General features: G+C 40.6%; 2 protein-coding genes across 2 annotated transcripts; both read right to left on the bottom strand.

The window, feature by feature from the left end:
* Positions 1–12,738: 12,738 nt before the first annotated feature.
* On the bottom strand, positions 12,739–13,565 carry LOC131157613 (uncharacterized). Its single transcript, XM_058111898.1, has one exon. It carries the CDS (start codon positions 13,563–13,565, stop codon positions 12,909–12,911), a length of 657 nt encoding a protein of 218 aa, XP_057967881.1. The 3' UTR covers positions 12,739–12,908.
* LOC131157611 (uncharacterized) lies at positions 12,739–21,849 on the bottom strand. Its single transcript, XM_058111897.1, has 9 exons — positions 21,613–21,849; positions 20,848–21,498; positions 20,247–20,335; positions 18,800–19,153; positions 18,200–18,502; positions 17,842–18,087; positions 17,535–17,756; positions 16,671–17,232; positions 12,739–16,182 (listed from the first exon to the last, which is right to left on the bottom strand). Exons 1-9 carry the CDS (start codon positions 21,794–21,796, stop codon positions 15,971–15,973), a joined length of 2,823 nt encoding a protein of 940 aa, XP_057967880.1. The 5' UTR covers positions 21,797–21,849; the 3' UTR covers positions 12,739–15,970.
* Between the last annotated feature and the right edge of the window lie 1,898 nt (positions 21,850–23,747).

Below are 23,747 nucleotides of genomic sequence, written 5' to 3'. Positions count from 1 at the left end.
TATTAAGATGACAATTTTATTTCATTTTGCAAGCAAGAGGGTATTCAAACGCAATTCACTGTTGTGCATACACCTAAGAAAAATGGCGTAGCAGAGCAAATGAACAGAACCATATTGGAAAGGACCAGAGCCATGTTGAAGACTGCAGATCTAACCAAGTCATTCTGGCTGAAGCAGTCAAAACCGCTTGTTATATGATAATTCGGTCACCGTTAACAACAATTGGTTTGAAGACACCGATGGAGATGTGGATTGGTAAGCCAGCCCAGTATTATTCTCTTCACATATTTGGATGCCCTGCATATGTAATGTATAATGCCCAGGAAAGAACTAAACTGGACCCAAAGTCCAGGAAATGCATATTCTTGGGTTATGCTGCGGAGTCAAGGGGTATCGCCTGTGGGATCCCACTGCCCGCAAGGTCGTAGTCAGTAGAGATGTGATATTTGTAGAAAATGAAATGCAAAATAAGGAAAACAACAGCATTTCAAAAACGACTATTGTTTAAATAGAAGAAAATGAAGATTCTTCTGAAGCCACACTAAAGCATGGGGAACAAGAACCAAATGAGGCCAATGATACAGAAGTTTGACGTTCAGTAGGTAAAACAAGAAAATCATCATGACACTCAGATTATATCATAGCAAACAATACTACATATTGTCTTCTAATAGAAGATGGAGAGTCATCAAATTTCCATGAGGCTATTAGTAGCAATGATGTTTCTTTGTGGATGACAGCAATGCAGGAAGAAATTGAAGCCTTGTACAAAAATAATACATGGGAGCTTGTTCCATTACCACATGGACGTAAAGCCATTGGAAATAAATGGGTCTACAAGATCAAGTGAGATGGCAATGATCAGGTGGAGTGATATCATGCAAGATTGGTAGTGAAAAGGTATGCTCTGAAAGAAGGTATTGATTTTAATGAGAGATTTTCTGTAAGAACCCGAACAGTGATAATGGGTTTTAATATTTAAAGAGAGGGACATTTTGGTAAAAGAGCAAGGCTCATTGAAAAAGCCTTTGTTCTTCTCGTCAACGAAATTCAGAGACTTGTTGACGAGGAGAAGCCGAGGAGTCTCGGAAAAACCGGTGATCTCAGATTCGTCGACGAGGCCACTGATTCGTCGATGAAGTTAGTGAAAGATTCGTCGACGAAGGCACCTTTTCATCGACGAATTGGGCCGGGTCAAAAAGGCTATAAATAGAATATTCTTTACTTCCAAGCTAAGAAACTCAAATCTTATCTCTCTCTCTTTCTAGAACTCTCCCTACTCCCCTTCTTTCTAGATTTCTTCGCCAATCATTGTTGGAATCGGGAATCTGAAGTTACCACGAGGATCGTGGAAGGATTCTCTACAACTTCTACGGATTGGAATCTCGTTTCGGAGATTTTTGGGTTTCTACATAAAATCGAGATAAGGCTCAGTTTTCAATTCTAATCCAGTAGTTTTGTAGGTAACTGTCTTGTGAGTATATTTTATATAGTGATTTGTAGGTTTTGGAACTCAATTCGCTATTTAGGGGCCTTGGGGTTTGGGATTTGTTATTCGGGGAAAAGGTAAGAGGAACTGTGTTTATATTTGTTATTTTTGAAATCAAACTCGTGGAACTGTGGTTCATGGTCCTGTGTGTGTACTCATTTGGGGGGATCTAACAGGAAAAACTATGAGTTTTTCATTATTACAGTTTCGGGAAAAAGGGGGTGACGAGCTACATCCCTGGTTTTGTTGAAAACTAAACGTATATGTTGATTTATACTGTGTTATAGGGATGGTCATGCCTTGACTTGTTTAAACTGTATGTGTTTGAAAAGCCATGATTTAGATTACCAAATGGGTGTGGTTTGTTTGGTTATATGAGCATGCATGTGTGTGTGTGATATGTTGAAATGCTAGTAGGAACATGGTTCCGAAATTGTTCCAGGTACTGAGAGTGTTCGACTCTATATCCGAGGGTGTGTATTTTATCGCCTGCAATGTAGGCAAGAGTGTCCGACTCTATATCCGAGGGTGTGAGCCTATTCCGACAGATTAGGCCAAAGGGTGTGGATCCACCAGTTAGCGCTGGTACGATGCCATGGGAGTCGGGGACTAGCCATGTGCCGGTGGCACCGTGTTCGCAGGTTGGCTACGGGCTAGCACCGTATGTCGCAGGCTGACTTTGGGTTAAGGGTGTGATGACACTAGGATTTCTAATCATGTGTATGTGTATGTGTGCGTGTATGCACTGTCGAAATTAGTACTGGAATGCATTTAATTACATGTATGTTGTATCATGATAACACTCAAATGCCACACACCGATATAACCTGTTTTCTTCCTTACTGAGAGGTGTCTCACCCCTGCTGTACGTACATTTTTACAGGTCCTTCGAGTAACTGGAACTAGCGTCCTGGTGTAAGGAGCGTAGTGGCTAGTGTACTGCGTTTAGCGCTTGAGTAAGTGCTAGGACTGTATTTTTGGTGGGTTGCCATTTTGAGATGTATTTGGGCACCCGTTGTGCATTGCCATGTTTTGCTATTGTATAGACTCTGGTATGGTACTGCATATGTGTATATAGATGACCTTTTTCCGCTGCATATATGATTGTTATTGGATGTGTTTAGGGTGCCTGGGAACTCCACGGGGTCGGACCCTCATCCATTGTACTGTATCTTTGGATGTTTTATCAGATACAGGGACATGTTAGATTATATTTTCACCCTTGGGTCCCATTTCGGGGTTCGGGGTGTGACAGCTTGGTATCAGAGCTAACCAGGTTACTAGATCTTGTAGACTTGGTTAGGCTTAGTTGTGAGTACATACCAGAGTATAGGATGTGGATATAGGTAGAGTTGGTTGAGGGTTGTTCGGTTGCTAGATCGGGATTTATCGACCGTATTCCATGTTTTTCCTAGAATGACGATTCCAGTAAAAGCAGGGCAGATAATTGATGACTTTCGTGTCGGTGTAATAGGACAAACCTAGACCTAGCAGGGAGTAGTTAACATGATTAGTGTAGATCATTGTGTTAATTGTATGTGTTGTAGGGATACTGACAGATTCCTATTGTGTTGTAGAATGGAGCCTAAGGATAATAACTTGGGAAGTGGTTCCGAGGAGACTGCGAGTAATGAGTCTCCTTCTGTGCCTCGAGGTTTGATGAGGTAGGTATTGCGAGAGATCGGGTGGAGTGTGAGGAGACGCGAGCGCTCTCCTACTGCTGCGGGGTGCACCATTAAGAGGTTCACATGCATGCATCCTCCAGCGTTCTCTGGAGGACCTGACCCAATGACAGCAGAGGACTAGGTGGAGAAGATTAAGAGGATCTTGGAGGTTCTACACTGTACCGATAGGCAGCGAGTCCTTTATGCCACCTTCCAGCTATCTGGGGAGGCGGGTCGATGGTGGACTGTGGTGAGTCTGCTGGAGAAGCAAAGAGCCAGTCCTGAGGAGATGATGTGGAACCGTTTTAAGGAGGTGTTTTTTGTCAGATACTTCCCGGCTTCCGCACGTGATGCGAAGGCAGATGAGTTTTCTACTCTGACTCAAGGGAGTATGACGGTGCAGGGGTATACGGCTCGGTACATAGAGCTGTCCCGCTTTTCACTATGTTTGATCTCAAGCGATTACGAAAAGACTCAGAGGTTCGAGAAGGGCCTGAGGAAGGATATCCGCAGACTAGTGGGTATGCTTCAGATCCGCGAGTTCTCGGTATTGGTGGAAAAAGGCACGGTGATTGAGATCGGTATCCGAGAGGATGAGGTGGATCAGGAATTGAGGAAGAGGATAGTACCTTCCAATTCCCAGATAGGATCTCATCAGGGATAGTGGAAGAAAAGGAACAAAGGCTCGGGCTATTGCCAGAATACCGAGCGTCAGGATTCTCAGGGGAGTCAGATTAGTGGTCGTTGTACCAGATGCCATAGATGGCACGAGGGTGAGTGCCGGTCATTTGGGGCTAACTGCTACAACTGTGGCCAGCCAGGCCACATGTCTCGTGATTGTCGTGCACCGAAGCGAGATGTGCCTGCATTTAATGGGAACCGAGGGAGCAATCAGATACCTTAGGGAACCATTCAGACGAATACAACTCTGGCTAGAGTATACTCTCTTACTCCAGCGGACACTGAGCATGCAGGTAACGTGGTGACAGGTACCTTATTATTGCTTTTGAATAAAACTGTTGTTTTGTTTGATTTGGTTGTGACTCATTCCTTTGTGTCTGTGAATTTTGTGGGACGGTGTGGGGTTGAGACCTGAGACATGAATGAGGTGTTATCTGTCATTATGCCATCTGGGAGTGTGTCTTTCTGTAGGAAGATATTGGTAGAGTGCCTAGTGGAAATTCAGGGAAAGCTGCTACTGGCGAATCTTGTGGTATACGACATATCGGGGTTCGATATCATTCTGGGGATGGATTGGTTGTTCTCCAGTTATGTTGTGATCGACTGTCGTAAGAAGGTGGTAGTTTTCAGACCTCCTGGGGGGTAGGAGTACGAATTCGTGGGATCGTGTGTGCGTTCAGCGCCACAGATTCTGTCGGCACTACAGATGAGAAGGCTACTCTTGGACGAATATTAGGGATACCTAACTTGTATGAAGGAACCGCTATGAGATGAGTTAAGACTCGAGGACATTCAGATAGTTAGCGAGTTCCCGGATGTGTTTCCAGATGATTTACCCGGTTTACCTCTAAATCGTGAGGTGGAGTTTGCGATAGAGTTGTTGCCCGGTAAGGCACCGATCTCCAAAACTTCGTACCGAATGGCTCCAGCGGAACTTCGGGATTTGAAGGAGCAGTTGCAAGAATTACTAGACAGGGGATTCATTCGACCTAGTGTTTCACCCTGGGGAGCTCCAATACTGTTTGTGAAGAAGAAGGACGGGTCAATGCGGATGTGCATTGATTACCGTGAGATTAATAAGGTAACTGTGAAAAATCGTTATCCTTTACCGCGTATAGATGATCTCTTTGACTAGTTGCAGGGGATGCGGGTCTTTTTGAAGATCGACTTGCGGTCAGGATATCATCAGGTGATGGTCAAATCAAAGGATGTAGCGAAGACAACTTTTCGAACTAGATATGGCCACTACGAGTTCTTAGTCATGCCATTTGGGTTGATGAATGCTCCAGCGGTGTTCATGGATATGATGAACAAGGTTTTTCATGAGTACCTAGATCGATTCGTAGTGGTATTCATTGACGACATTCTGGTATACTCGAGGAGTATGGAAGAGCACGTGGAACATTTGAGGTTAGTATTACAGATTCTGCGGGAGAAGAAGTTGTATGCTAAGTTGAAGAAATGTGAATTTTGGTTGAGTCATATTGGGTTTGGAGTTTTTTAGGACTGGCAGGTTACTATCGTCGGTTCGTAGAGGGTTTCTCTAAACTGTCGGGACCTCTGGCACGATTGACCAGGAAAGGAGTGCAGTTTGAGTGGACCAGTGATTGCGAGCAGTGCTTTCAAGAACTAAAGCATCGGCTCGTTACTGCTCCAGTGTTGACCATTCATTTCGGGGGATGGTGGGTTTATGATTTATAGTGACGCGTCTCTGAAAGGTTTGGGATGTGTGCTTATGCAGCAAGGTAAGGTAGTAGCTTATGCCTCTCGGAAACTGAAGGAATATGAGAAGAATTATCCTATGCATGATCTGGATTTGGCTGTTGTGGTATATGCATTGAAGATCTGGCGACATTATTTGTACGGGGTGCAATGTGAAATCTTCACAGACCATAAGAGCCTCAGGTATTTCTTCACGCAGAAGGAGTTGAATATGAGACAGAGGCGGTCACTAAAGTTGATTAAAGATTACGATTGCACGATTAGTTATCACCCGGGGAAAGCTAATGTGGTGGCTGATGCGTTGAGCCGGAAGTTAGGGCTTACGGATGTATCTACGGTTGTAACTCAGTGTCACATTAGACGGGATTTGGAAAGCTCAGGTATAGAGTTGGTGGTTGGTGATCATCAGGCTTATCTTGCTGGTTTGGTGATCTAACTGACCTTGTTTGAGCGTATAAAAGCCGCGCAGGCTAGTGATGCAGAGTTGACAGAGGTTATGGAAAAGGTACAGCAGGGACTGGCTACAGAATTTAACATCTCTAAAGGGGGTGTATTAAGGTTTGGGACTAGATTGTGTGTTCTGAACGATGATGAGATCAGAAGGACGATTCTAGAAGAGGCGCATTGTTTTATGTACACGGTACATCCTAGTAGTACAAAGATGTATCGGGACTTGCGCGAGACCTTCTGGTGGTCTGGTATGAAGCAGCAGATTGCTCAATTCTTGGAGCAGTGTCTGACGTGTCAGCAGGTGAAAGCTGAACATCAGAGACTGGTAGGGCCATTGCAGCCTTTGCCTATTCCAGTGTGGAAATGAGAGCATATTTCCATGGATTTTGTAACCGGTTTGCCACTAGCGCTTCACGGGAAGAATGCTATTTGGGTGATCGTGGATAGATTGACGAAATCTGCTCATTTCATACCGATGAAGGTTGGCTATCCTTTAAGTAGGCTAGCAGATTTGTATGTGCATGAGATTGTGAGAATGCACGGAGTACCGGTGTCCATAGTATCAAATCGGGATTCGAGGTTTACTTCTCGATTTTGGATGAGCTTGCAGGAGGCATTGGGGACAAAGCTTACTTTCAGTACAGCGTTCCACCCCCACACTAATGGGCAGTCAGAGAGCACGATACAGATATTGGAAGATATGTTGCGAGCTTGTGTGTTAGACTTCGGTGGTAGCTGGATGCAGTTTATGCCACTTGTAGAGTTCGCTTATAATAACAGCTTCTAGTCTAGTATCGGGATGGCACCATTCAAGGCTTTGTATGGTCGGAGGTGTCGATCTCCTTTGTGTTGGGATGAGGTTGGTGAACATCAGGTGTTAGGACTTGAACTCGTGCAGCAGGCGTCTGAGAAGGTGAGTTTGATCTGGGAGAGGGTTACATCAGCTCAAAGTCGGCAGAAGAGATATGCAGATGTTCGCCGCCGTGAGCTAGAGTTCGAAGTGGGAGGTAAGGTTTTTCTGCGTATTGCTCCGATGAAAGGGGTGATGAGATTTGGGAGGAAGGGCAAGTTGTGCCCAAGGTATATCAGACCATTTGAGGTACTAGATCGAGTGGGTCCGATAGCCTACAGAGTTGCATTACCTCTAGTACTTTCAAGGGTCCATGATGTGTTTCACGTATCCATGTTGAGGACGTACGTGTTGGATCCTTCACATGTTATTGGTTACGATGAGTTGGAAATGGGGGATACTTTAGCATATGCGGAGATACCTATTCAGGTTCTGGACCATAAAGTTTAGAAGTTTCATACCAAAGAGATACCGTTGGTGAAGGTATTGTGGCGAAACCACGAGATTGAGGAAGCTTCTTGGGAACTGGAAACGAAAATACGCCGGAAGTATCCACTGTTGTTTTGAGCACTTGTACATGATCCTACTATGGGTTGGGATAAGTGGTTAGTCGTCGGGAGTGTGTGTATTGTGAACTCTTGAGACCGTTGTATATGTAACAACGATATTTCTCTACCATAAGTGAGGGTATGTTTGTGTATGTGTATGATGGGGCTACACTGTAGTGGTCGCCAGTTTTTCTCTAAGAGTGGTATATATATGTTGATAGTTCGTATGTGTGTTGATTGTATGTATGAGTCTGTAAATGAGAGATGGCAAATTTCGAGGACGAAATTTTTGTAAGGATTGGAGATTGTTAGAACCCGAACAGTGATAATGGGTTTTAATATTTAAAGAGAGGGACATTTTGGTAAAAGAGCAAGCCTCGTCGACAAAGCTAGATTTTGTCGATGAAGCCTTTGTTCTTCTCGTCAACGAAATTTAGAGACTCGTCGATGAGGAGAAGCCGAGGAGTCTCAAAAAAATCGGTGATCTCAGATTCGTCGACAAGGCCACCGATTCGTCGACGAAGGCACCTTTTCATCAACGAATTGGGCCAGGTCAAAAGAGTTATAAATAGAATATTCTTTACTTCCAAGCTAAGAAACTCAAATCTTATCTCTATCTCTCTCTCTCTCTCTCTCTAGAACTCTCCCTACTCTCCTTCTCTCTAGATTTCTTCGCCAATCGTTGTTGGAATTGGGAATATGAAGTTACCATGAGGATTGTGGAAGGATTCTCTACAACTTTTATGGATTGGAATCTCGTTTCAGAGATTTTCGGGTTTCGGCGTAAAATCGAAGTAAGGCTCGGTTTTCAATTCTGATCCTGTAGTTTTGTAGGTAATTGTCTTGTGAGTATATTCTATATTGTGATTTGTAGGTTTTGGAACTCGGTTTGCTGTTTAGGGGCCTTAGAGTTCAGGATTTGTTATTCGGGAAAAAGGTAAGGGGAACTATGTTTATATTAGTTATTTTTGAAATCGGACTCGGTGGAACTGTGGTTCACAGTCCTGTGTGTGTTTCGGCTACTCATTTTGGGGGGATCTAACGGGAAAAACTATGAGTTTTTCATTATCACATTTTTGGCAAAAAGGGGGCGACGGGTTGCATCACTGGTTTTGTTGAAAACCAAACGTATATGTTGATTTATACTGTGTTATAGGGATGGTCATGTGTTGACTTGTTTAAACTGTATGTGTTTGAAGAGCCATGATTTAGATTACCAAATGGGTGTGGTTTTTTTGGTTATATGAGCATGCATGTGTGTGTGTTATGTTGAAATGCTAGTAGGAACGCAGTTCCAAAATTGTTCCAGGTAGTGAGAGTGTCCGGCTCTATATCCGAGGGTGTGTGTTTTATCACCTGCCATGTAGGCAAGAGTGTTCGACTCTATATCCGAGGGCGTGAGCCTATTCTGACAGACTAGGCCGAAGGGTGTGGATCCACCAGTTAAAGCCGGTACGATGCCATGGGAGTCGGGGACTAGCCATGTGCCGGTGGCACCGTGTTCACGGGTTGGCTACGGGCCAACACCGTATGTCGCGGGCCAGCTTCGGGCCGAAGGGTGTGACGACACCAGGATTTCTGATCATGTGTATGTGTATATGTGTGTGTATGCACTATGGAAATTAGTACTGGAATGCATTTAACTGCGTGTATGTTGTATCATGATAACACTCAAATGCCACACACCGATATAACCCGTGTTCTTCCTTACTGAGAGGTGTCTCACCCCTATTGTACGTACATTTTTACAGGGTCTTTGAGTAACCGGAACTAGCGTCCTGGTGTAGGAAGCGTAGTGGCCGGTGTACTGCGTTTAACACTTGAGTAAGTGCTAAGACTGTATTTTTTGTGGGTTGCCATTTTGAGATGTATTTGGGCACCCGTTTGTACGTTGTGATAGAGCCATGTTTTGCTCTTATATAAACTCTGGTATGGTATTGCATATGTGTATATAGATGACCTTTTTCTGCTACGTATATCATTGTGATTGGATGTGTTTAGGGTTCCTGGGAACCCCATGGGGTCGGACTATCATCCATTATACTGTATCTTTGGATGTTTTATCTAATACAAGGACATGTTAGATTATATTTTCACCCTTGGGTCCCATTTCGGGGTTCGGGGCGTGACATTTTCTCCATTTGTTAGACTTTCTACTATCATAACCATATTGGCTATGTGTGCTATGTTTGATTTATATCTAGAGTAGTTAGATGTGAAAACTGCTTTTCTTCATGGAGAACTTGAAGAAGAGATTTACATGCTCCAACCAGAAAGTTTTGAAGAAAAAGGAAAAGAAAACTTGGGTTGTAGGTTAACTAAATCTTTGTACGGCTTAAAGCAGGCGCCAAGATGTTGGTACAAGAGATTTTATTCCTTTATAATTAGCCTCAGATACAACAAACTTAGTGCAGGCCATTGTACGTACTACAAGAGGTTTGGTAATAATGATTTCATTATCTTATTGTTGTATATGGATGATATGTTGGTTGTAGGCCCCAACAACGAAAGAGTCCAAGAATTGAAGGCACAATTGGTTAGGGAGTTTGATATGAAGGATTTGAGACCAGAAAACAAGATTTTAGGGATGCAAATTAACCGTGACAGAAAAGACAAGAAGATTTGGCTTTCTCAAAATAATTATTTGAAGAAAGTCTTGCGACACTTCAACATGCAAGATTGTGAGCCAATTTCTACCCCACTTATGGTCAATTATAAATTATTCTCAAGTATGTGTCCTAACAATGAAGCAGAGAGGATGGAATTGTCTCGAGTATCGTATGCATTAGCAGTGGGAAGCCTAATGTACGCTATGATTTGTACAAAACCAGATATTGCTCAAGCAGTTGGTACGGTTAGTCTATTCATGGGGAATCCTAGTAGAGAGCATTGGAATGCTGTGAAGAGGGTCCTAAGATACATCAAAGGGACCTTAGATGCTGCATTATGTTATGAAGGATCAAAATTTATTGTTAGTGGATATGTTGATTCAGATTTTGCAGGTGATCTTGACAAAAGAAAATCAACTATAGATTATGTGTTTACTCTTGCAGGAGAAGGAGTAAGTTGGGTATCAAAGTTGCAGACTATTGTGGCATTGTCTACGACTGAAGCTGAATATATGGCAACTACATAGACTTGTAAGGAGACAATATGAATTAAAAGACTATTGGAAGAAGTCAGGCACAATCAAGAGAAAATTCCTCTCTATTGTGACAATCAGAGTGTCTTGCATATTGTAAGGAATCCGGCTTTTCATTCTAAGACAAAACACATTAGAGTACAGTATCACTTCGTTCGAGAAGTTGTGGAATAAGGAAGTGTGGACATGCATAAGATTCACACCAAAACTAATCAATCAACATTGACAAATTCATATGGTGTAGATTCTCTTATGACCTAATAGAAATGTAAGTGGCATGGAACTGGCAAGACTAGAAAGGATGAGAAAAAAAAAAAAAAAAAGGTTTGAAAATGACTTTAAGTGGGAAAATGTTGAATTGTAAAGTCATTTCTAGTATTCAAAGTCCAACATAGGGGTTGTACTATTCATATGGTGGTTGTACTATTTATATGATGGCTGCACTATTCATTTGGTGGCTGCACTATTCATATGGGGGTTGTACTATTCATTTGACGACTTTGAAAAAGGAGGCTTACAAAACCCCTATAAATAGGGAAGTGGTGCTGAAGGAAGATATCATCCCAAACATCTCCAACTCCACCTTTAGAAAGAGAAATCAAGTACTCTCCTGTAAAGTGTCCCTATTGTAGCTTGTTTTTTAAGTTTCTCCTAATTTTAGAGAGATTTATATACTCCTAATTCAAGAGAGAGGTATCATCGTTCTCCTCTTGTAATTAGAGAGAAGTTGTATCATTATTTTTCATAGTGGATTCCTTCTACTCTTACCTGTGGTTTTTCCTTCGATTTGTTTGGGGGTTTTCCACGTAAATCTTGGTATCAATTCCTATTTTCTCATTTCTTATTTTAGTTGTGTGATACTATTCCTACCCATTCAATTTTCTAACAAGATTAAGAAGCAGATTTTGGATTAAGCGAGCGCCGTCCAAGGGATCTCTAGGCCTTTTCTCATGGGGCTGGCTAGTATCAAACAGAGGGCTCTGAGTGAATCCAAGCTTCACTAGGATGATGTCCCATGGCAGAGATGAGATGAGAAGTAGGGGTGAGCAAACGGTCGGTTTGGCCAAATTCGGGTAATTAACCGAATTAACCAAAAAATTCGGTTAAATAATACCATTAACCGAATCGACTGAATTGGAGGAGGAAATCGAACCAAACCCAACCAAATTACCGATTTTAATCGAAATTATTTAAAATTGATTATTATAAAAAAAATTAAAAAATCAAATCCAGATTAATTAAATACCTTATTTATTAATTTTATTAATAAAAATGATGGCTGGTGGCTGAGAGGCTGGGGTCTGGTTTTGCACAGCGAGCTGGTGGCTGAGACGTTGAGGGCCGAGAGGCTAGACTCTGGAGATGCTGTTGCTGCAAGCCTGCAAGCGTCGGGGCAGTCGGCGAACCTGGCGACGAACAGCCAATTACTTAGTCAAAAGCTAGTGCCCACCACGGAACCCAAGTACCCAACTTGCTCTTGAGAGGCTACCGCAACCTCCAGTACTTCGTGGAGGACAACTGGAAGCGCGTGTGGGTAATCCTACTGTGGCTCGCCATTTGTGCCACCCTCTTTACTTGGAAGTTCATCCAGTACAAGCACCGGTCGGTGTTCGACGTCATGGGCTTATGCGTCACCACCGGTCCACCACCAAGGGCGCCGCTGAGACTCTCAAGTTCAACATGACCCTCATCCTCCTCTCCGTCTGCCGGAACACCATCACTTTCCCCCGCAACCGCACCAAGCTCGGCGTCGTCATCCCCTTCTCCGAGACTCTCAAGTTCATAATTTATACTTAAAATTTAATTAATTAATAATTCGGTTAACCGAATTATTTTTTTTTTGTTAACCGAACCGAAACCGATTAACCAAATTTTTGTAAAAACCCAACCGAACCGACCGAATCGAGTTTTTTACCCAAACCGAACCAACCAATTTCGGCCGATTAATTCGGTTTTCACCGAATTATGCTCACCCCTAATGAGAAGGTGTCCATCTGTATAGAGATTACCCTATCATAGTGCCTCATAATGCCCTCAAAGAGTAAAAAGTATATTAATACCCTCATAACTGTGCTGTGTTCCAGCACCTTCATGGGAAAAAACGATGTATGCAGATCATAGACAACCGACAATGTAGAACAGAGCATTCGTAAATGACCATGTTCTCGCCACACAGAGTTATCAGGATACACTCAAGTGATGTAAGAAGTTGAAAGCAAAGCCATATTTGCACGATAACATTGTCCATGTGCACACAAGCACATGCATGCTCACACACACAAAGATTGAAAAGAAAAGAAACAAAAACACACACAGACCAACAACATTCCATATTCACAAGGAAGAGCGGTGGCTATTGCACCTACAACTTCACCGGACCTAGTTTTCGCTGTGAATGCCTAGTGCTGCCAGATGTCCGTGGATGGAAGAAATCTGAGTACATGTCCGTGAAAAAGTTGTCAACAATATCGAGGTAGACTGGACTTTTAAGTAGAGAATAGTAGTGGAGCACCTCTTCTATGTCCAACCCATGATTCAGATCACCCCCATCCATCTTCTCCAGTTCCTTCATCTTCTGTGCTAAGACATATGCTCCTCCATTTGCATTCTTACAACTTGGCTCTCCCCTTTTTCCTTCCTTGGTGCTTATTCCTTTGCTTTTCTTTTTGTCTCCTTTCTCCTTTTGCTTGTTCTGCACAAGTGGCTGCTTCCCAGATTTCATGTGGCTTTCATTACAAGAATCTTCGTCCTTCATTGGCTCATCTGATGACATTATCCTCTTCTTCTTCTTCTTTCTCGTCCTTGCAATATCTTGATCAGACTCCCCTTGGCTTGAGACGTCTGCATAGACATGATCCAACTGATGAATTTTCAGGCTGCTACTCCTGCTGCAAGAGAATGGGTTGAAGGGAGGGGTCTTTGGCAACTTTTGGTACTCTCCAATGATAAGAGACTCGAGGTTTTTGAGGGTTTTGTGCAGGAAATTTCTGGTTTTGCAAATAGTTTTTCGGAGCAACATTTGTGGCTCTATGGTTTTTCAGCAAGCGCTCTCTCTCTCTCTCTCCCTCTTGCTTGATATCTCTACACAACAGAAATAGCTCAAATCTTCTTGGCTTCTTTTCGTCTGCAATGCTGCTTCTAATATACAGATGAGACAGATGGAGACAGTTGAAATCTCTCGAGGTTACCCAATAACAAAGGCAACGGGAACTCAGAGGAAATCATCTCATGCTTTGGCCTTCACTTCTCTCTTTTTTTGTTCATATACACCTGCATTGTCTTAGCTGGGTCTCTTTCCACTTGCAAAAGGCTTCTAGAATGAAAACAACAGACCATATGATTAAAAGCTCACGTAATCACAATTTACAAAGTGACAGTATTCCAATCCAACGGCAGTCGAGTAGTAACACAAAGACATCCTGTTTGCAAAATGTTCTATGAATACATACAGAGAGCAGGGAATCCAATGACCGTGAATACTTTCTTTTTTTTGACTGCCCGTTGTTAAAAGTGGAGTGGCATTGATTAAGATGAAAAGCTAAAGGTACCAGTTTAGTTGTAGTTAGCCTTTTCAACCATGGGTCCCAAGTCCCAACTAATAAACCAGAGGGCCCACGTGATTATCTTTCAATTTTATTTATCTGGGACTAACTGAAATCATAATACTAAAATTTATTTTGAATTATATTACCATTGTTCCTATGATTCAGCAGTCAAAACAAAACTGCTTTTGTTTGCAAATACAATCTCTCTTTATCATGCTTTCTCTTTTTTAGGGCAGTTGATATCAAGTTGATCTTCAATGCATTTATAACAAAGAGCTGTATGGACCCCTATCTTTCAATTGTTTGGTGCCAGAACTATGCTACTTGTGAAAAAGGGATAAGGGGCACCTCTATTGTGGCACTGAGAAGTCAATTTCTCACGGTTGCCCAGTTGAAATCCCACCATCAACCCCTCAAGTGAGTGGCTTCCTTCCTTTGTGACTTAATTTTGGACCTGCCTTTGCCCCTCAAAGGTAGCCCAGTGGCAAGGGCAAGTTGTGGGTCGAGCCATCAAATTGGATGCCGTAAGTTCGATTTTCTCATGGGATCAAACATGTATTTAAGTGAAAACTAGGTGTTCCGGAGGTAGCCAGTCGGTTTACAGACGGACCCCTCCCTATCAATAATACAAGTATGCCCTTAGCTTTAGAAATCAAAATTTGTTCCAGTTTAGAGACAAACAGCATCTGCTCTTTTGCTTTGTTAGAGAGCTAAACCGCCAGACTTGCTACTTTTATCTGCAAAATCTCAATCATAAGAACAATTCAACAGGAAAAAATCAAGACAGGACAAGACAAAACAAAACAAAAGGTCTAATTGGTGAATCATTTGGGTTTATGTATGGTTCTGCACCCAATATGATCGATCATGACTATGCTATCCGTACCAACCCATATTCAAGACTCCTGATATACAAACATTGATGTCAGTGCCCAACCATTTTACTAGGAAAAGAAGAATCTTATCTGCTCGTGAATAAATTCCATCTTACCAATCATGTAAGAATCATAACCACGACGTCCTAAAAGAAACAAAGTACGTTTTTGTTAGTTATGAAAAAGCCACAAAAATCACATTTACATAGTGGTTTTGATTTATTTTTAATTAGTTCTTTGTTCCTAAGATATATTTTTCGCCCAAGTTAGAGCAAGGATTTGAATAACAATGACACTAGCAACAGTCAGTTAAACAAAAATAATAGTAGGAGTAGGAGGACCATAAAATCCAGGCATCACATTTCAAAGAATAATTGATCATTCGACAATCTCTGTAATATGCACTGGAGTAAATGATTAAATAATGTTGGTGCTAAATGTTGCCTAACTTCTTCAAATATTGACATGTACAATATACATATGCATACCAAAAATAAAAATAAAAATAATAATAATAAGTTATTCTAAATTACTTTTACAAATATATATATATTTTGAAAAAGTACTTATCATAAGTTATCCCAAATTTTGCATCAATGGAAATCCATATTAAATTCACACTACTCGCATACTAACTCAATTGACAGAAACAGAGCATACATCGATGTTGCATGCACAAATAAACCTTTCAAATCTTATATTTGGGCTCTGGAGAGAATAGTAAATGCATAGATGTAACTAAATGCAATCCCAATAATATTTAACTCTTCAAATGATAGTACAGTAAATTCTGTTTTTCTTTAGTAACTGTACAGTTTAACTTTATATCTACATCAGGCTGCTTTTACCAGCTGCCCTTCAATTGTGCCCCTGCTACATCCCCATAACAGCCACTCGGTTTCTTAGATAGGCATCCAATGAAAGAAAGCACAAAAAGTTGCTGCTTATTTGTATATAATGTGGTCATTCAATACTTGGCTTTAGCAGATTGAGAGGTATGACACCTAAGGACACCCTCCATTTCTATTGAACTTGAAAAATCGATGCAGCATCCTATGAACTTTCCCATAGTTATCAGCAATAGAAAGACGACTTTTAATCCACTGAGGAAGCTTGCTAGTTGGTTGAGAAAAGCTTCTCTTCAAGGGATCAGATGCATACCGTGAGTCAACCAACAAAACTGCTGCATAATCATTTACATGCCGAATTGCTCTTCCTGGAACAAAAAGCAAGTCAATCAAAAGCAAGATTTTCGAGTACTTATGTGCTTATGATTTTAGACCCTTGTCAGTCCATGCAAGACCCTATTTTCATGAAATCACGATGGCATAAGCATGGTAAAACTGTAGTGCTTGATCTTTCTTAGGATTACAGTGGCACATGATGGCAGGCTATTGTACCATCGCCTGATCAGAGAATTGCTGCAGCTAGAAACTGATTATTGATAAATCCTACACATACTAGAAATTATCTGAAAATCATACAAAGGATGTGATATCTTGGATATTTTAGAGAATTAGTTGGCAAGTTTTTGGTCCTGAATACCTACTTATGAATTTGTGAACCCAGAGAGTGCCAGTTTCTGCCTCAGCTGCATTTGAGTCATGTTACAGACAACTCTGCTATGCTATTTTATGGTCTGCTGGCCCCATTTTTACAATGATTTTATAGATAAGAAATGATAGTTAACTAGTTAGCACTCACCAATAGACTGATTTACAGCTTTCATGCAAAGATTCTCATAGTACTCTTTTCCTCTGCGCTTGCAACTTCTTAGGATGTCAAACCCACCTTGAACATCTTTATTGCCACATTCATTGCCTGCTGGAGGCTGTCTTTTGGTTGTATCTCCCTGCCATTCAATGTATTTCACCCTTTCCATTAACTCAAGGTCAGACGGACTTGGGTACGGCAATCCAACCATGACTATACACCTACCCATCCCATCACTGAAGTTGATACCCTCTGATATCTTTCCACCAACTACAGCTAGGAGTATTGCACCATTAAAGTGTGCCAGATCTTTTGGATCCACTCCAGCCAATGAATCAATTGTTTCCTTGTAGTCCTTGAGAACAATTTCAACATCTGTGCTTCTTCTAGGTTCTCTGAATACCCGTTTTCTTTTCATAATCCTCCCAAGCACTCCTGAAGCTTTCCAGGCATTGTAGACTTGTCCTTCATAATCAAATGAGGAGAAAAAAACAACAATTCCTTCAGGAACCACTGTCACTAAATTGCAGATCAAAAGCCCCAGCTCCTCTATCTGTATATCAAGCCAACAAACATTAGAAAGCCGCCTACCGTGGTTAAGTTTCAAAAGTCATGGAAACATCCAGAGAATTCTACCCATTAAAACAACAATTGAGCCATTCTTATGGTAAAAAAATTTTCATCAAGAATTTTTTTAAAAAAAATGGATGCTCATGATGATCTTTTAATCAGGTATAAAACAAATCACTCCAATATACAAGAAATTTATTAGTAAGAACTTTCTGGCAATGAGAAAGAAGTAATGATGGCAATATCTGTAGAAGAATGATGAAATAAAGCTGCAATTTATCTCACCATATTGGATGAGGCTCTAGAGCTGTAGCTAAAATCAAAAGACAGGCCAGATGGTCCATGGGAAACAGCAAGGGGCAAAATACTCTCAGAAGGGACAATATGATTGCAGGAAAAGAGGTACAACTGATCCAGTGGTAACCAGGGGAAGAGTCGTTCTCGTGTCTCATCTACAGGCTGGAGAGTCCCCCCTGCCAGTATGATAGCATGTGCTTGATCCGCTATCTGTATAAAGACAGTTGAAATTCCAATATGAGCCATACAAATTTATGATGTCCATACATGTTAAAACGAGAAAATTCTGGCAAACCTCAGAAAACATCTTTTCTCCAGACAGCATAACATATTTTAGGTATCCTACGTGTTGCCCAGAGCTTGTTCGTCTTGCCCTTGAGATCATTATCCTCCCATCACCATCATTATTTGTCAGTGATATCAACATATCAATCAATGCCCGAAAACTGGATAAAACACTTTCCTCTTCATTGCTTTCCCCACAACCGTCAACTGTCAAACTTCTTTGGAAACTTGTCATTTTATCCCCATACCCACTGACCTGCCATGTACATTTTGACCTTAAAAGTTAAAACACGGGCAAAGGGAGGAAGAGAACATTGAATGACGGAAGGTAGTGATAAGAAAACTACTTAGTAAGAGTAAGTTTTCACCTTGTGTGTAATATTGCTTTCCTTTATATATTTTAACAGTTTGAGCAAGTTGATGTTGTCAATATTGAGGGAGAATAAAAAATCATTAATTGCCATGGAAGAATCAAAAGCACCTTCTGCTCCAGTAACTTTCTCAGTGTCACGGCAAGAATCAACATTACCCCCATGCTCATTATTATGTAGAAAATGAAGAAAAGCCTGAGTCAGAACTATCAGAGTTTGGATGTATCTTCGATTTCCAGGTCCCAAAAGATTGCGAAATCGCCCAAAGTACCCTTCAATGTGAGAATGTACTTGCTCCAACTGAACGGAAGATAGATTAACTGTAAACTTCTGATCTCACTTCTCTGAGAAATCTCCAGTAAAATGGATCTTATAAACCAGACATGTAACATTAATCTAAGTCATCTAGCGGGAGACTATTACTCCTTTAGAATTGCTTAAGATTATTGTGAGCGAAATTTATAAATGGAATTTAGACCAGTAATCGAACATCTAAACTGGGTAAACATTTAAATAAAAAAGAGTCCCAGGTAGTTTTCCATGAAGGCACAAACCATAATACAATGTAACTAAATATAGGGACATTAAATTGTTTACCTGTGACAAAGTAATTTTTGCATCATAGATGCTAATGAGGGAGTCGGCTAGATTGTGAGCCTCGTCTATTATAATAATACTATTCTTCAAATTCAGACCAAGTGATTCACGAGATGATTTTGATAGAAGAGATTGATAGGGAAGAATGATAAGATCAGCTGCAGAAACCATGCTTCGGGAGCCATAATAGGGGCAAGCCCCCATCCTCCTTCCAAGTCGAACAAGATCTTCTATATCCAACACACCCTGTTGATTGATCTCGCTCCTGAACTCCTTTTGTTGTTTATGCTTCCTTAGCATTGGGCACCCAGAGGAAGCATTAGTCCGGCGTATTCTTCCCCCAGCACCTACACTCTGCAAATTCACATTGCTACTTCAGTCACGAAAATCCATCAGATCCAGCAAGAAAAGTCTAAAATTGGATGGATGCACATATGAACCAAGGACTTTCAAACATAGAAGATGTATTTCCATGTCAACCCATATGAATATTTAAGGGCATAGATATGTCATTAATCGATTGATCTTTGATATTTAATTTTCAGGCCTATCTCACAAAATAAACTATTGAAATGCACCCAAAAATAATGTACAATATCTGACCTGAATTCAACACTGCCAAAATAACTAGAGTCTGTTCCACAGACACACTAAAAAGATTGACAACTTATTTTACAACTTCCTTAAAAGAAACCTAATAAAGTGGTCAAACTACGGTGCTAAAAATTACCAGTAAATGTTTCGCTTGAAGTAACTTTCTCAATTAACATGTAATCTTATTCCCAACTCATTAATACTAGCATACATTTTAGCATATGGCACACTGCAAAACAGAACCATTATTATGGATGATAATCATAATATGCTCATGGAATATTTGTTTTTCAAGTGCTTAGGGGTGATCTACTTGTCTCAAGATGGGGGGCTACACTTGATATGAAGCGGCTCACATGCAGAACACTAGCAAATGGAGGTGGCATCATTTTAGACTGATTCTTTCCTCCATAAATTATGCAGCACACATCTAAGGTTAACTGATGCTCTAAGGCAACATAAAAAGTTGTTCGCATGAACAGAAAACTGGACTTGTGTGAGAAGATTAGAGTATAGCCTAGAAGATCCATGGCATGCGTAAAACATCTACACCCTTAAGAAATTAGAAAGTTCATAAAGCTAGCATGTTATAGGGCTCAATTCTTTGCAATTTCCTTAGCAGCCACATTTTAAAATTTTTCCAGTACAACTGTGCATAATATGAAATTCTCCACTCAATGAATGACTCTCCCAGTTCCTGAAGTAGTCTTGAAAACCAAGAATTACAAGATTGCAAGAAAGAACTCAAGCAAAGAAGAGGTTTGGATTTGAATCAACATTTGCAATCTGCAAATCAAATATAATTACATCTATTTGAGATCATGGAATTAAAGCATGCGCTGACGTATGGCACCTTTATTTTTGATACTTCATTTTTCTCATTCTTTTGGAGTTCCAAACACCTTTCATTGATACGAGTGCTGCTCCCAAGCTTCAAAACCTCTGAAATACATCCACAAAAGAAGGATTTTAGTCATAGAAAAATTGATATTGTTGTTCAATAAAAAAATGTGCTTGGATATCTTGTGAAAATCGAACCGCTCATTTGTTTTACAGAGTTTGAGGGCATTGACCCATGGTGCAAAATGATGAAATACAGAAAACTGGAGCCATCAACACAACTAACATCATAGAATTACTTCTAAGATACACAAAATGCCAAACTTTCTAGTTTTCTAAAATCAATAAAAATGGCTACTCATTTCTACAATTGCCCATAAAAGATGGGACTATTCATTCAATCATGATTGTGTATAAAAAAAGTTGCTACTAAAAATAAAATTCAGGCAACCCCTCTAATACTTGAGGCAGGCCTGTACAAGGGCTCCCATAAGAGCAGGCCATCAAACTACCGAAACCCCACCCCCTATGTACTCCATCATGCAACCAAGGGGAATTGAACCCCTGACACTCACTTGGGAGGGCAAGGAGACGGTCCAGTAAGAATATTATACCTTCATTGATGCAGAAATTCTTTCTAGACCCCAAACAAACCATTGTCAACTCAGTAGCAAAATTTGTCTTTCTCAACTCCTTCACGAACTGGGATAGCTGAGAATGCGTCCGGCTACAAAAATAAACCTTCAATCTCCCTTCTTCCTCCTCCTCATCAAACTTATCTCCTTCATCTTCATCATCACTGAACAAACTATCACAAACTACACCGCCCTTTCTCTTCGATCTCACGCCACCAGAGGCACCCCCTTCTTCTTCGCTCTCATAATCTTCAAGCAAAAACTCGTCATCGTCATTCATCTCGACTACATCACTCTTCTTCTTCGACCTGTCTCTCCCTCTCAACCCGTCAAAATCACCATCGTCTTCGCTACACGAGAAAAAATCCCTAAATTTCGCTGGATCCCTTTTCTTATCCCGTTTCGCATATGCAAACCCCGATTTTGTCTTCTTCACCTTCTTCCCTCCCTTGTCTTGACCTTGATTGCCCTTTTCTACAACGAAGTTCCTCAACCAATCCGGCTCGTCATCCGAGCCCGCCGCTGTTCGACCCTGCTCAGAGTTATCCCTTGCCTCGGACTTCCCTTGCTGTTTTTGATCAACAAGCCACTGTAAAGCGCTGCAAATGATGCTTAGCGTTTTACCGGTCCCTGCTTCATCAAAACCAATCGCTTAAAACCTCAACTGCAAACCAAAAAAAAAAAAATCCGAACAACAGATTGTGCGTGCGCTTGTGTATGTACTAGGGAGAGAGAGGGTACTACCAGTGGGGCTTTCGAGCATGGAGATGCCGCCTCTGTTGAGAGATTGATAGAGGGCATTCATGAAATCGATCTGTATGGCGTAGGGTGTGTATGGAAACGATGGAAATTTGAGGTGGGCATCTGTAATTTGACCATGGGTATCGTGTTCCTCGATTGTTGAGGTTTGAGTAGCCATGGCTGCCATCCAGGAGCTCTGAACAGCCTCTGGCGTATGCTCTCTGTTCCTGCAAATATGGTATTTGCACTTCTTTTTTGGTTTGGGGGTTGAAAAGCTAACTCCTTGCTTGAGGGCCGCTGCCAGCGCGGGAAAACCCCCATTGCCGCTCACTTCAAACCTGTGGCTCCTCCTTTTTTTTTTTTTTTTACCACATAATTATTTGGATAGACCAAGTTTTCTATAGTCGTAACGAGGCATCTTCAACTAGGACTGTACACGATCTTCAACTCGGATTGTACACGATTCGGTGCGGTTCGGTTTTAGGCAGAACCAAAAATCGAATCAAAATTTTTGATTTTGGGATTTTTAAACCGAAATAGAAATCGAACCAAAATTATGCTTTAATTGAAAACCGAAAATGTGGCGGTTCGGTTGTGCTTTTTCGGTTTCAAACCGATTTTTTTTACAAAAAAAATAACCTTTATTTTTCATAAAGTTGTTGAAAATTTATTGAACATTTTAATTTTTTATAGGGACTCATAATTTTAACAAAATAAAATTTGTTGGACACTTTTAACAAAAATAACATTTATTTTTCATAAAGTTCTTAAAAATTTATTAAGGATTTTTATTTTCTATAATGGCTATATGGCTATATTGCATGCTATATTTTTACTAACCATATTATATATATCTTATATAAATCAGTTTTTCGTTTTTTTTTTTTGTTTGGTTTCAACATAAAATCGAAACCGAAACTGAAACCGAACATTGTTATTTTTGAAAACCGCAACCGAAACAGAAAACCAAAAAACCAAACCGTTTATGGTTTCGGTTCGGTTTTCGATTTTTTGATAATTTTTGTACACCCCTATCTTCAACTCTATCCGTGTGCAAATCATGTTGTCAAATTTAGTCATTGTGACAAATTATTGTTATAGTATTTTAAAACTTTAAATTCATTTTTGTGATTTATTTCATTTTGTACATAGATCTTAATTAAAAAGTTGGCATATGTTGTGATATGTGACTCATATGCTGAGTGGAATGTATGAACAAGGAAGAAAACATGGTAGAAAATCAAGGTGTTAGTAGAGCAGTAGGGAAAGAGTCAACGGTTTGGCTAGGACTATCGACGGTTTGGCACTAGAATTCAAATAAATTACATTATGTCTGAAACCGTTGATGATTTGATTTGGAAACACAGTGTATATTTTTGAATTTTGAAAGGGAGGACGTTAGTATGGCTGGAGTTTTGAGGGAAAACCTCCGGGAGCTCTATTTATATGTCTTATTTGATATATTTAAAGTATGATGGTTGTAAGAGTTGAGCGGATTGTATTTTTCTTGTAATTTACACAAGAAGACAATGAATCCTTATCGTTTGCTTTAGTAAATGTAAGCATTGTCTAACCATGTAATTCCTTGCATTATTGTGATTGTTCTTACTTTCATTTACTTGTTGTGGTTGTGGATTGTTCTGTAAATTCACCATTAAAGTGTTGCATGTTGTGTTTGATTCTTTTCATACAAATATATATATTTCGTTGTACATATTTGGGATTTTTACACAACAAATTGGTATTAGAGCATTGTTGTAATGACCTCTGGATCTTCATCTATGATATTTGACGTTGTCAAGTTTGATGGAACCGGGAATTTCGGTTGGTGGTAAAGAAGGGTGAAGGATCTCTTGGTGCAACAAGGCATGGTGAAGGCCTTATACGGAATTCAACCAGAAGACATGGACGAAGCAACTTTGAATGAATTGGAGGCAAAGGCAGTCTCAACCATCTAACTGTGTTTGGTTGATGATGTGTTGTATCAGGTTATGGATGAGGATTCTCCGACAGTAGTTTGACATAAACTGGAAAGCAGTGTATAAGCCTTTATCGAACAAACTCTTTCTTAAACAAAGGTTGTATTGGCTAAAGATGGTGAAGGGTTCAGATTTGAACTAGTATATCAACACATTCAA

This window comes from Malania oleifera, chromosome 6, assembly GCF_029873635.1.
Source record: "Malania oleifera isolate guangnan ecotype guangnan chromosome 6, ASM2987363v1, whole genome shotgun sequence".
Classification (NCBI taxonomy): domain Eukaryota; kingdom Viridiplantae; phylum Streptophyta; class Magnoliopsida; order Santalales; family Ximeniaceae; genus Malania; species Malania oleifera.
Note: the sequence above shows the minus strand (reverse complement) of the source record. Positions and strands in the feature narration are given on the sequence as shown.

What these genes read in the sequence shown, in the direction of transcription:
- LOC131157613 (XM_058111898.1), bottom strand. Translation starts at nt 13,565, where the DNA reads ATGTTGCTCCGAAAAACTATTTGCAAAACCAGAAATTTCCTGCACAAA.
- LOC131157611 (XM_058111897.1), bottom strand. Translation starts at nt 21,796, where the DNA reads ATGGCAGCCATGGCTACTCAAACCTCAACAATCGAGGAACACGATACC. An exon ending in ATGAAGTATCAAAAATAAAG is followed by an intron (nt 19,154 to 20,246) that starts GTGCCATACGTC and finishes GTGAATTTGCAG; the next exon opens with AGTGTAGGTGCTGGGGGAAG. An exon ending in CTAGAGCCTCATCCAATATG is followed by an intron (nt 17,233 to 17,534) that starts GTGAGATAAATT and finishes CTTGATATACAG; the next exon opens with ATAGAGGAGCTGGGGCTTTT.